This window comes from Opisthocomus hoazin, chromosome 1, assembly GCF_030867145.1.
Source record: "Opisthocomus hoazin isolate bOpiHoa1 chromosome 1, bOpiHoa1.hap1, whole genome shotgun sequence".
NCBI lineage: Eukaryota > Metazoa > Chordata > Aves > Opisthocomiformes > Opisthocomidae > Opisthocomus > Opisthocomus hoazin.
In genome coordinates this window covers 63,205,474-63,219,471 of record NC_134414.1, presented here as the reverse complement: position 1 = coordinate 63,219,471, position 13,998 = coordinate 63,205,474, and the positions used below count along the sequence as shown (strand labels likewise).

General features: G+C 40.7%; 1 protein-coding gene across 1 annotated transcript in view; it reads right to left on the bottom strand.

The window, feature by feature from the left end:
* Positions 1-10,468: 10,468 nt before the first annotated feature.
* The window catches only part of IPO5 (importin 5), a 47,762-nt gene continuing 44,232 nt past the window's right edge, over positions 10,469-13,998 (bottom strand). Inside the window, exons 25-26 of the mRNA XM_075424037.1 lie at positions 13,420-13,561; positions 10,469-11,206 (exon numbers count right to left, since the gene is read on the bottom strand). Coding sequence (XP_075280152.1) covers positions 11,120-11,206; positions 13,420-13,561 — 229 coding nt within the window. The 3' untranslated portion in view covers positions 10,469-11,119. The remainder of the gene's footprint in view (positions 11,207-13,419; positions 13,562-13,998) is intronic.

The following is a 13,998-nucleotide window of genomic DNA, read 5'->3' as shown; positions in this document are numbered from 1 at the left end:
CAGCACTTTTGGCATTTTGGACAGAGAAACTGTTTATCTATTAAAAAGAAAGGAAAAAGTGATACTTTCTAGAAGGGCTGTGTGGCTAAGTTCATTAATTATTTTGAGACCATTTAACACTGATGAAGAAGAACCATTTAGGTATCCGGACTGATAAGCAAATATAGTTCTAAAACAGAGAAATAATGCTGTTTCTGCAGCCCCTTAGAATGTATACCATGAGTAAACACAGCTGAAAAGAGTCCCCTTGCAGGTATAAAAATCAAAAGAATATAGAACATTGAACATGGCTTTTAGGATTATCAGACTTAAAGATTCCCATAAAAATACTAACCTTCTTGCTCTCCTCCCCCCTCCACCTCACTACCAATATTTTTGCTGTGACCTTCTGCAAGGGAATACACCTGGGACGTATCAGTGTGTCGGAATAAATCCTTTGGGGATAATCCCCACTTCACAGTGGTGGTGGGGGAACCTTATCTAGTACTCTGTCGCATTCAGGATCTCCCATGGGTCCTTTCTGACTTCATGTTGGATGACAGATATTTTATTTTACAATGGCTGGTTACAACATGGGGCTTAATTACGGTCTTCTGCATCGTCGTATTCTTCTGTTTTAATTTTTAGAACATCTAAGTCTGGCTGGAGGGAGTAACTGTAAAATCTGTCATAGCAAACATGAATTCAGCATATGATTTTGCTATTTAAGAATGCAGCCTCTGAAATTTGCCCATTCCTAAATGTCAGATCAGAAGCCAGGTCTTCTAAGGGTGGTAATTTCTTTGCTTCCCATGTGAGAAACATAGCAAAGAGAAACAAGACCATCTATTCTCTCTCTGGGTTTAGTATCACTAATGCAGTTCCTTCCTCTAAAGGGATCTGTGAAATTTTCTGTTCAGAAAGTGAAAGGTATTAAATAATTTACAGAAATAATATTTCACTGTAGAAAGCTCAGCAATATCTGCATAATTTATGTTTAACAAAATAAAATAATCATGTGATTAGAAACTTGAAAAGCATTTATTTTCCTGCTTATTTTTCTCAGAAATAAAACTCCAATGAACTAAAACAAAATAACTGCTCTAAAAAGTAGAATTTAGACTAAAGAAATATGAAGCTTCATTTCCATTTCACTGATGAGAAAAATCATCTACGATGATATAGTTTACTTTCTGCTACAATCTACTTTCAAATCAGGAAGGAAAATTTTCCTTAAAAGTCAGGTAGATGAAGTCTACACTTTTTCTCCTGCCAGCTCCCATCAGCTCATCGATGATGATACGCAGAACTGTTGGTCATGTTCTTCCCCGTGTAAATGCGTTAGCTGGTCTGTCAGCGACTAAGGTCCTATTTAATCCGTTCTACGTCTGTAGCACATTGGGCTCTGCCTGGGAGTTTTAAGTATGTGATGAATGCTCTCCTGTTTTCTAGGTTCTGATGCTGAAAGATGGACAGGGAACAGGTTTAGTTTAGTCTCTCAATTTTCTGAGATGCAGCATACAGGCGAAGGTATGGTATGAGGTTTTCCCATGCCCAGGTTTTTCCACCTAATATAATAATTCATAATTCATTACCACTGCTTCCAATTATAGAATTTTCCCACTTTACTTAAGAAAAAAAAATCCGTTACATCTGTAGCTATTAGCATTTTTTCCTCTTTCCTCAGGCAGTGGTCTGCATGTCGTGAGTGTCTGCATTCCCTTCAGTGTTACGGTGTTCTGTTGTCTTTCAGTTTATTGTACAGTTTTCCACTTTGTAAATATTTTGAGTGTCAGATTCACTGTTTGCTCTGACAATGAGACACAGAAAGCAATAATTTCTGGTTTATCAGTAATCTCTAGGATACATTTGTCCTTTATAAATATCGTAATTTTCTGTTACCAAAAAGAAAAAAAACATCTTGTCTTTTAATACTAGATTTCAAAATGAACATGAATTTAATATATAACTCTGCTGAAATGGGACAGGCTTAACCAGAATAGTGTCTGAGAAAGCAACAGGAGTTTTAATAAGAGTCTGTACTAAATTTAATGAGTTCTTTATAATAAAGATGCCTATCGTCTCGTGCTTTTAAATTCTGAAATGTGTTCTTTTCTTTGACATTTCCAGTTGCTTCGCCACCGCCTTGTTTAGTTTGTTTCCCCCACAGTCTCTGCAGTTGTTGGCAATGCTGGGTATTGCGCATCTGTCCTCTGCCATATCTCCCTCTGGCACTGGGGAGGAAATCTTAAATCCCTATTTCCTGCTGTAATCTCTCCTCCTAAAGAGGCAGATCCGTAACAAAGGAGCTGCAGTTCTCATCAAACTGGCCGAATATTAAAATGGTTTAATCTTCTACTAGGGAAAACCGGAGAGCCTCACCACGTGCCTTACTTTCTACTGCACTTTGATCCTTTGTGTAAGTTACTAAAATTCAGCATTTCAGATTTGCCACCTTTGAATACATGAAAAATCCATTAGCGCCTTCAAAATGGTGCAGAGAAAAAAGGATAGAACGTTTTATTATGTTCTTATTTGATGATATATTTCTCCTTTGCCTTTTGTTTAAAATCCGCATAACATTCAACAGTGCCAGAATAAGAAAACATTTTTTTCCTTCTCAGGCCCCAGAACAAGTGTCTACACAAATATTAGTGCTGAGATAGGTTTTATACGAAGTGATTGCTATTCTAGTCAATCCTGTATGACATGGGTGAAGAAGTATTCGTATCTCAGAAAGCCCTGCAAAAACAAGGTAAGGAGATTCTGATCTGTATCAGCAAAGCTGGTGTGGGGGGAAAGTGAGGAGTGCTGTAATGAAGGACGTGTACAAATGGCCACATGAAGCCTGATCAGAGAACCGGGTGTCGAACAGGAGACACAGTCAGGGAGCCTGAGGGAAAGAATACAAGAAATGGAATGAATGTAGAGTGATCCTTTCCCTAGCCTACTCCTCCAGCTTCTGACAGCTGACGATTTATGGACTCCTTGAGCAAGAAGTTTCCTCAGGAGCACCTTGCTTATTAACCATTCACAAACCTACCCTTAAAGATTTGGTCCAATTCTTTTTTTACTTCTAGACATACCCTTCAGAAATTAGTTCTGTGCATTTAATTGCAGCGTATGGAAAAATGCTTCTTGCTGGTTTTAAACATCCCAATACTTTATTCAGGTAGCGTTTGATCTTGCATTTGGAGAAACGGTGAACTGTTCCCTCTTCAGCTACTCCCCTGCATTCATAACTGTAGATACCTGTTCTGCTTCCCTCGCCGTCGTCACCTTTCTCCAGGCTGAAGAGCCCTAACCTCTTTAGTTTCACCTCAGGTGGCTGCACTGCATGGTTCTTAAACTTCTCCCCTCTCTCAGCCTTTCCAGCTCTGCCCTTTTCTGGCACCGCGGTCAGGACTGCGTGCAGAGTCAAGGCAGCGGTGCACAGAACAGCCCTGGCAGCGGCAATGGCAGCGCCTACCGCTCAACTTGTGCCGCAGGGAGGAAGAGGAATTCTTACAAGGAGAACTGGCCTAAAGTCATTCAGCGTTGCCCTTTTGCCAACTAAAGCAATCATTCTCTTTCACCATATTAACAGCATTACCAGAGAAATTTAGGATTTCGGGGAAAATGAATTATGATTCTTCTTTAGATGATCTGATAGAAGCTTGTTTGCATTTTTGAAGTTCAGGATGGTATTTCAGCATAAGGGCAAGAAAAAAAATATTTATGTATCCAAGTCTCACAGTTTAGACACAAAGTCCAGGTGATTTGTTGTCAAGGAGTTAATTTTTTCTAAAGTTGTTTGAGTTTTCATTGTCCTTTTCATAATAAAAATGTTGGCAGCTGTGTCAAAGAAGAAAAATAGACCTACAAAACATACGAACTGAAACGATTTCTTTTCTATAGGACTAGCAAGGCACTCGGGTTCCAGAAAACCAAACACTACAGACAAGATGGCAGAAAAATGAGGCAGGACAATAATTATCCACTGCACTTATGTTAGGACCTGTAAAACATTATTAAATGTTTATTTAGAAAATAGAAGTTACAGTGGGCAACTACTCAGAGTTCTATTTTATGCTCGGGCATAAGAGTGATGAGAGGAGTCCAATTCCAGCAACTTGGAGGTTTGGGCTAGGCCATTTTATATGTAATTTTTGTGGGTTGTGGGGTTTTTTGGTTGGTTGGGTGGTTTTGTTTTGTCTTTTTTTTTTTTTTTTTCTCCCCAAGAGTAATAAATATTATGTGATTTTAATAGCAATGAGCGCAAAGGAAGACTCCATATTCTCAGATTTCATATCTCTTTTTTTCCCAGTTAACCCTTTTTAAATTTCCACTTGACATGTATTTTCTTATCACACTCTGCCACCTCCAGCAACGTTTTTAAGCTTTTACTCATTTTAAGGACACGAGCCCACACTTTTTGATGCTAGCGTAGAACCTCAGGAGCTCATGTACGCAGCTGCCATTCCTTTTCACTTTCTCCCAGCGGCTGAGGGGCAACCCCAAATGAACCTCATTTCCTCCTTACCCTGTGATGAGGAGAGGTGGCAGGTTCCAAAGACGGAGTTGGCCTTCGTAGCGGCAAGGAGGAAGTCGCTACAGCTGTCTCATTCTACAACGAGTCGTGTACTTATGGGCATGTACTTTACTCAGACCTTTTAATGATGGGAGAAAGGGGGATAGGGAGGAGTCCTGGTTAAACCTGTGTTGATTTAACACTCCTCCTTTCTCTTTGTTTTTCTTTCTCTATGGTTGCAGTAGGCAGTTCTTGAGAAAAACTACCTGCTCTGTGCACAGGTTTCCAGTAAGCACAGGTTACAGTTTAGCACTGTGCCTACAAAATGGTCCTATTAAGAAACACCCTCCCAAAAAACTAGGGACTGTAAAGTAGCAAATTTCCCTAGTAGGAGCGCATGGCCTTCTAATGCTGAATCGTCTTGTCTCCATCTACTGGCCAGAAGAAACTTTAGCTGGAGCACGGAGCTGCTGCAATACAGCCACTGCATCCACACACTTCAAGCTAACTGTTGGTAACGTCCCATTTTAGCAATTTGGGGGGGCTTGGTGTTTTTTGGGATTGGCTTTCGGGGGGTTTTGGTTTGTTTTTTGGGTGCGGTTGGTTTTTTTTTTCTGCCCCCTCCCCCGAAATACGAACTCCTTAACAGACAAACTCTGGAGTAAAAATGTCTCTTGGTATTTTATTCTTAGATACTGAAAAATGGTAATGTTGCACAATTTTGCCTAAAGCAATCCAGGCAAGGTTAACTTCCCCAATTCAAGATGCTGTGTTATGATCATATTTTTCCCAGATCTGAATCTAATACATGAGTTTTATTCCAAGCTTTTTTGGTTGGAAAATAAGCATTAGTTTTTAAGATAGTATATGAACTGAATATTAAACCTGTTAATTAATTTACATCAAATCTTATCACCTCAAGATAGGACCATGCAGTTATGAAAGAATAATGTTTTGTTAACAGCACATATTACAAGAAAAAAATGTGCTTCAGATATATTTAAAATATAACTTTCTGTTGCTACTCAGGAAAAAAGCAGTCACACATTTAATGCAGAAATAATAAGTTGAAGAAATATCCACTTTCTTTTTTCCTCCTTCCCCACCCTCAAAAGACACTGCCCATCCACAAAAGGTATCAAGCAGTGGTAATGGTGTTGGCAAAATGAGAGACAAGTAATGACCTTCTGAGCAAACCTGACTGAAGTTAAACTCGCAGTTCCCGTCAGTCACCGCTAGCTTAGGAACATATCACTGTTCACCCCTGGGTCATGGTCCCCTGGGTAGCATCTGCCAACGTGCATCCTTCCCACTTTTCTGGAAGAAAATTCCAAAATTCCATTTCAGCAACCGTTATTACTCATCTGGTGCCTCAGGAGAGCTTTGAACCTCCTCTGCTAGCAGCAGCAGCAAACAACGCATCCTCCAAGAAACCCCTTAAGGCATTCACTGCTTACTGTTAAATTTTCAGTGTCTGTTGCTAAATAAGTGAAACTCTACTGCAAATACTTGCGTGCATCTTGTTGTTGCATTAACTTAAGTTATTCTTAAACCAAGAGTGGTACCAATACTAGACTCAAAAGACATTTTGATTTCATGGATTAGCAGCTGCAAAAATTCCCTGCACCCGAAGCAAGGCCACGGGCAGCCTGTAGTGAGAAAGCAAAGTCATAGAAGTGAAAACTGACTTGAACATTCTAGGTCCTACCTTACCTTCATGAAAACATATGGAGAAAATTATGTCTGAACTGGAATGACAGGAGAAGATCTCACACAGACTGTAGAAACAGTCTCCCCAGAGCAGAAATTGCCATTCCTCGTCTCCAAACCAAAGAGGTGAGTTTCACGCTAACTCCAGCCTTGCGAGAGCACTCGGAGATCATCATCCCCAGCTGCCACTCCCAGGCCAGTTTTCTGAACAGACTCAGGGCAGTGGAGAGGCTGTTCGGTTTCTTCTCCGTCAGGTCGTCGGAAAGATGAGAGTCAATTCTGCAAGCAAAATCTGTGAACACGTAACAAAGGTAAAGACCAAACATTTGGGGCTCATGGGCTGTGAAGGAAGAAGACGCTGCCTTCGAAAAGCAAATAATCTGATACAGACAAGTGCTTTAGAACTCGATACAAACCCCAGATTTCTACTGGAATCACCATACTGTTGCTGAGCTTAGCATTTTGTATTGAAAGATATGAAACACACAGCTTTCTCATGTCCTGAACGGATCTCCACTCCTCACATTTCTTTTTGAGTCAGAAAAGATGCTGTAGAAAACTCTTCCTGAACTAAAAGCAAACCAATTTTATGGCTTCTAGGGCTATAGCAGTGGGTGAGGTCTCCCGAATGAGGCTCCTGTGAAAAAAGAAGATTAATTCAGTAATGGCAGAGGCACAGACTTGGTGTTACACCCATTCATAGTTACTGGGTTAATAGTACATTAGTCTGAGGCTAAAATATATCAGAAAGAAATCTAACTTGATGACAAAAGATGACATTGATGGAGGTAGCTTACACCCTCCAGAAATAAAAGCGTCTTCTGAATCGCACCTTTGACTGGGGATTAAATAGCAGGGAATTTACCTGTCAATGTGAAACACCTCAAGAGTTAGTGAAATCTCCTTCAGAACTGACATGGTGAGGCAGCAGGGGGGCTGCCTGACTTCTACAGAAAGGATATTTTTTTTTATATTAGTTGATTCTAGGAGTAGGGGAAAAAAAAATAGATTCCGGGAAATGGAAGTGTTTCCCAGTAGCTGCGTTATAGTACAACTGCTGAGGCTATTCAGTGAGCCACTGAGCTGCCAGTAATAAACACCATCCCAAGGACCACCTGAGGTGCTAACACCTTCTCATCTATCAGCAGCAACACCGATGGTAGTCTTCTTTGGTTTCAAACACTTCCTTATGACAAAATCTATCATCATCTAGACACCCCTGTTTTCCTTCACTGAACAGGGCTGCAGACAGTGGTTTATGTACAAACTTTGTTACAGATATCCAGTATCAGGCGAGATGAATCCCATGACTTTTATCAGTATTGAGCCCACGCCTCTGAAGTCTCAGCAGATGTTAAGGTGTCCTGTGAGGAGCAATACAAACATCTTCACGATAATCAGAAAAGGGAAAGGACCTCTACTAGACAGCAGCTTAGATCCTGTTTACTGCTTCTTAGAAGACAACAAATGCATTTCTTAGAATTTAAGAGACCATCAAGCCCCATACAAGTAAATACGATTGGCTAAGTTTGCAAAATAAGGGCAGACTGTATAATTAAATAGCAAAGGCTAAGGCTGCTCCCCAGAGATGCACAGTAAAATACTTAAAAGTTGAGAAAAACATGGTGTGGTAAATACTTGACTTTTGTATTCTTTTTAATACCACTCCCGTTGTATTTGGAAGACTCAGTGTATGTGTGCACCCCTATAGATACCATTAAGGCAAAAATAAAGCTCCAGTTCAAAAGCCCAGGCAGCTGCATACCCAGTACATACATGCATACACAGAGTCATTAGGAAATTCACCTTCCTTTGTTCTTTATTTCATCAAAAATTCCACCTGTGCAACAGGTCTTAGCCTCACGCATGTACTGCATACATGAGCCTGAAAGATCTAGATTTGTAGAGAACACCAGGCAGCATTTGGCATGGTGACAACTGCCCTGTGCTGGGGAACAGCCGCCCTTGCACTCAGCATTACTTCGAAGTCTCTGCAGAGAAAAAGCAAGGACAACGCCACAGCAGTACACAAACCCCGGGCTGAAAACGTGAAGTCTACAAGTCACTTTCTTACACAGATTGTGCATAGGATTCTCAGAAGACATTTATCTGTTTCAGTATCTTCCATGAACAACCCAGAGCCACAAACAAAATTCAAGTAGTTTCACGTTCAGAACAATCCGAACAGATGAGAGTTTACATGGGAACTCAGCTATGCTTCAGGAGACGAGCTACTTCCGAAGGCAGCGCTCAGGAACGCCCATTACTATTACGTGCTTACGTAAGGCAATGAAATGACAGTACTGCAACGGTGTCCAAAGGGTGGGGAGTTTTCTAGTTTTTTGTGGTTACCGAGTACAACTTCGAACACTTTTGCTTGGGGTGGATTCAGTACTTCTTTGTCCTGCCAAAGCAGAGTGCTGCTATCACTTGCAGCGCTCTTTACGCTACATTAGGTAGATCCCTTGCTGAAGGGAATGGCCGAGCATGTTGGTAAAGCGCAACTGGAGTTACACTCAGGAGAAATGGTTGGAATAAACCTTTCCCGTCTCAGTACCACAGATTCCTTCAACTCCTTCCCAAGGATGACTTCTTATTTTTTGATAGTTGCAGATAAAGCTACTGCTCTACTATACTTTGTCTGGGCAAGGGTACCTCAGTGCTTGGGGAAGATCAAGAGCAGTTGACTGCTTAAAAATTCTGTACTCTTGTAAGCATTGGAGAAGGAATCTGAAAAGCTAAAATGAGTGTTCAGACAGCTTTTAAATAGGTGGGAAGTTTCTGAAGCTTGCATGAGTTGAGAATATGCTAGAGAAGCTTTTGGATTAACCCTGCCAAGCTGAGTGGGGACAGGCAGGACAAGACCTCCAGGTAGTCCCTGGAACCGACCCGTGTGTCAGGCTGGTATGGACTCGCTCAGTGCACTGCGCCGGCTCTGGCACGCAGAGCAGCCCCAGCTCCTGGTTCTCTTCATTCTCATTTACTTGGCCTCGAATGAGGGAAAGACAACTCAAGCAACTACAATGCCGCGCTCTCACATTACAGAGAGACAGCTGATGCCATTTCAGGGAAATACCAAATGTACGACTATTTTCTCCCCACAGTGGCAATCCAAAGAAGGGAAAAGAAAAAAATTCTAAGCCTGAAGCTTTGAGAAAAAGTACAGAAAGCAAGCTGCAGGGAAAAACTTCAGATGAAAGATATGAAATACCCCAATTTTTGTAGTCAGGGCCAGTGCTTGAGAACTGACCTGACTTACTGGTTCTCTCACAGTACTGATATCTAATCCTTAACAGTTCATCTTCCAGGTGCATGAATGCTTGAATTTCTGCAAATACAAGACTACCAATATTTAACAAAGTGGAAACCGGACCAGTAGATATTTTGTTGCACTGTTTCAGCTGCCTCTGAATGAACTACTGTGTCAACCCCTATGGTTAAGGAAGTTTGTGTCACAGATATTTGAATGTAATGGTCCTAGGCAGGTTTTGATACACCTCATTCTGTACAGGGTTTTTTTTGAATTATTTTCAAAGGCAAAACTAAGTTTATTCTTTAGTACGAGAGGAATTTATTACATATAAAGTTCTACCTTTTCTTGTTACAAAGGAAGAAAACTTACACCCTCTTTGAAAAGATTTGTATGTTTTAAGAGACCGTTGAGACTGATTTGAAGAACACTTCAGTAAACCACTGACGTTTTTAAAGACCAAGGCGCATATTAACATCTTCAAAGTAATAGACTGAAAAAAACTTCACTCACCTTTGTTAGAAATCAGATTTTCTATGCTTATGCTTGCTGGTATGTTAGCTGGTAAATGCTGTATTGCTCTTGCAGTACCAAAAAGACCTGAAAGGTTTTCCGATTCCTTCAGGTCAGGCTACCAACTTTCTGACTGCTTTAAACAAAACACAGACTGCTGTAACAGTATCGCTGGCTGCCCCATCATGTGGCACGGGTGTGGCTGGAGGAGCACGCTACATTTTATAAGTTATGAACTCCAAGTGCATCTGAACATGGAAAACATTTTTAAGTCAAGATACGTAAAAATTTACTGTCATAAAAGGAATTTCATTAGGTTTCCATTCTACACACTCAGGTGAAACATTTGTTAAAAAGTCAAGAAACAAAAACGCACAAAATCCATAATAGGCACAATATACAAAGTTTCAAATATAAAATCATGACCTGTATAGTTTGTTACTTGCATCTTTTGACTAGAGGAAATTAAAAGAACCACACATCACTGAACTTGAAACACAAGAAGCTTGTGTAGAATGTCATTTATTGAGGAGTGAATGAGATACTGTCAGACATGCCAAAGAGACTTCACATTCAAGGGCTGGAAGCTGAACAGCTTTCCTCATTGAGTCACTGTACAAGTTGTTTGGGAATCTGAAAGTGCGATCAATGAGGTCTTCATGCTCAATGTTTGTCTTCAGTTTTTCGTCTTTTGATCTACTAGCTTGTCGGGCAGAAGGACACTTTCTACCCTACAAAGACTCACTCTCCGATTAATACAATTAACACTAGATGTAGAGAAACGTTTATCTGTTATAACGTACATCTACTGCTGAATACAAGGTCTTAAAGCTGTTTCTTAATTCATTACGTCTAATGAGAAAATTCAACTTGTTTCCCTTTCACCATCGTGTGGATGGCTTATACCGTTAGAAAAATACTCTTCAGTCCTATTGTAGGGTTTACAGGAAACTTCTTCCGTGTTGTGGGATAGAAACCGATTTAAACACCGTTCTGAAAGAATGCTTCTTCCTGCTGCCACTGCCCGTGGGTTGCAGAAGAATGGCCTACGCGCACTACAGTTCTGGTTTTACTCAAAAAAGAAACAAAAGAAACCTAAACAATAGGGTAAACATTTATTTGGAGTTAGTTTTCTTGCAGATGATAATTAAGGCCCTTCAAGCAGAGTTCAGGAGCTCCTGTATGGCTGCCTGTTGATCTGCATTGAGCTGTGATATGCATTCTGTCCACAGTCCTCCGGATGTCTAGAAAACAAATGAGAAGTCTTTATGCAGGCTGACCAGCTTCTAAGGCACACACTAAAATTTCATGTGTTCACAAAGCTTAACATTCACTGGGCTTAGCCCTGTAACATATATGCAAAAGAACAGACTGAAATCTTCAGTTATACGCAGTCCTGCGTGGGCTCAACTAGAGATGGAGGCAAGCGCTGCTTAAATAGCACCGGCACAATTGATGTGAAACCCCTGGGAACTCCCTGTAACTGAGCGGGTTAAATGACAACGGACACTCTGAAGTTCACCACAGCCTAAACCATTTGCTGCATGTTGCACTGAAGAAGAAAGAAAAAAAAAAAAAAAAAAAAAATCAATGTTCAGGCAAAACTGTGCCATACCTAAATGTGAGAGTATCTTTTGGGCACCGGTGCACCAGTAACGCACTCAGAGGGAGGGAGCACTGTGACTACAGCACAACATGCTACACACACTGTGCGTGTATGTGCAAAATGCTGCTGCCAACACACTGTGTTACTCTGTAGTGAAAGGAATGGTAGATTACTTCCCAGAGAGAAGAGAACGTACATCAGTAGGGACTGGTTCTAATGGTACCAGAAAATGCTGAAAATTAAAAAAGTTGGGAGTAATTATTCATATTTATACAAAGTATTTCTGGTCTGAGAATACCTAAGCATGAGGAAAAAAGTTTATGTTTAATTCCAACTATGAGCATACTGTTACTCATGTGAGATGCTGGCAGTGGAACAGCTTACTGAGGTAATTTAAAAAAATTTTTCTTTCTCCTGGACTCTGGGAAGCAGCAGCAGGCAGACTGTTGGCAACTACACAGCCTTTAAAAAGTTCCTACCATTGTATAAAACATTTACAGTGCTTTACTAAAGTCAAAGTACTATGTGTGAAGAGAGATAGGATTGGTAACAGTAAGCTAAAAATGTATTTTTAAAAAACCATGACCTTTAAAACTCCTCCCCGCTGTCTGAAAGTAAATCATTTAACCAATGCAGAAGTCTTGTTTCTGTCTTAATCTTCCTATCATTCCTGGTCAAAACAAGACTTCGCTATACACAGCTAATCTATACATGTATGTGCTATTGTACGGTTAAAAAAATAAATCAGTTAATGTTGAGCCTTTAAAGTAAACTGAACAAACTCATTAGCATAGCCTAATATAAAGTTTCATACCCAGACTTTTAAGTACTAACAGCAAGGATTCATATCCGTCAGCCAGAATCTAGAGCAACCACTTTCACTTTGAAACTTTGCTTGATTTCATTCTTTTTATGCCTTTAGAGCTTCAAGAAGTCATTTTCTACCAGACTTAATGGATCTCACTGGCTGCTTCACTCCTCCAAGTGAATCCTTTCCAAAGTCAAGTATTCCTGAAATTCTTGAACCTGAGTTTTGCCAAAGCATGCCAGGTAGGATGGACAATAATCAAACGGCTGCGGCTCCAAATCCTCTACCCATGTTTATAAGCTATATGCTGGCCAGGCACACCCACTATCGTTGGGTGCTGCAACGGTCAAGTACCTCCACCCGGTAACATCTGGCCCTGGATCACATCTGCCCTACAAGCACTGTCACAACACTGCAGAGAGGTGCAGCTTAAACACTTGGACATCCTCATTGCCCAGCACCGTACGTACTCCTTATGGCATCAAGGAAGCGAACCTTGCTGCTGGTCCCCGAAGGCAGGGAAAACATTGAGAAGCTGCCTGTGTTTGCACTGGATTAAAGAGGGCAGCAGTAAAATTACTTGTGGTTTGCACTCATTCTCTAGCAGAGATCCCAAGTCTCTGCTATTACCACAGGGTGCTGGGGACCCTTACAGGAACCACATGTTGGATCAAATCCTGCAGTACAGTTCACTGATACAGAGAGGGGCAGATTTTTCGCCAGATTTTAATTTCTGGCTCAGGAAAAAAAAAACAACCCACAAACAACTAATACTGGTTAGCACGTTAACCATCTAGCTACCTACATTTTAAAACTTTTTTTTTTTTAATTAAGCTTCTGAAGTTTATAAAAAAGAGACAGACTTTATTCAAGTGCAAATGTTACAATGTTTTATCATTAGTGGTTCAAGACATGTCCACAGATCTCCAAGATCACTGGCTGAAGCATTATTTTCAAGGCTCTCAAAATTGGTTTAACAGTTCAGTTACTTCTGAAAGTAGATTCTAAATGTTCCCTTTACACGTAAGCAAGCATTTATTTACCTGCACTTGGCGAACAACATTAGCCAACCGCTTGGTACATGGATCTTCATGTTTAATAGCTTCATGAATTTCACCATCCGCAATTATACCGAATATTCTGGGAAGATTGGAGTTGTTGGGACCAAGGACAACTGGGTTGTTGCTGTTACAATCAAAATATACATTACAAATATATTAATGTTTAACTAAAAAGATTAATGCAAGTATTTTACATGTCAGTTGAGTGATTTTAAAATATGTTATTCTGAACCTGCTTATTTACACCTGAGTTTCCCTCAGTTGAGTAAGTATGCATAGCTTTGTTGCCTGCTGACAGAATGTTCCCTCTCCTGTTAACATTTAACCAGCTGATTCTTTAACCAGCCTACACTTTATCAGGAAGAAGTTCTGAACTTTACAGAACGGCTGAATTCCATGCAGATGTAAATAATGTGACAGAAATACCCTGCCTAAAAGGGCTTCCTCCTCTCTCTCCGTGCTGCAGGGGGGAGGAGGTTGTGTTGCTGGCGTCTGGAGCACCAGTGACTTCAGCTCTCCGCCAGCACTCTCCCTGACACAGCAAGTCCGCAGCTCTGCTCC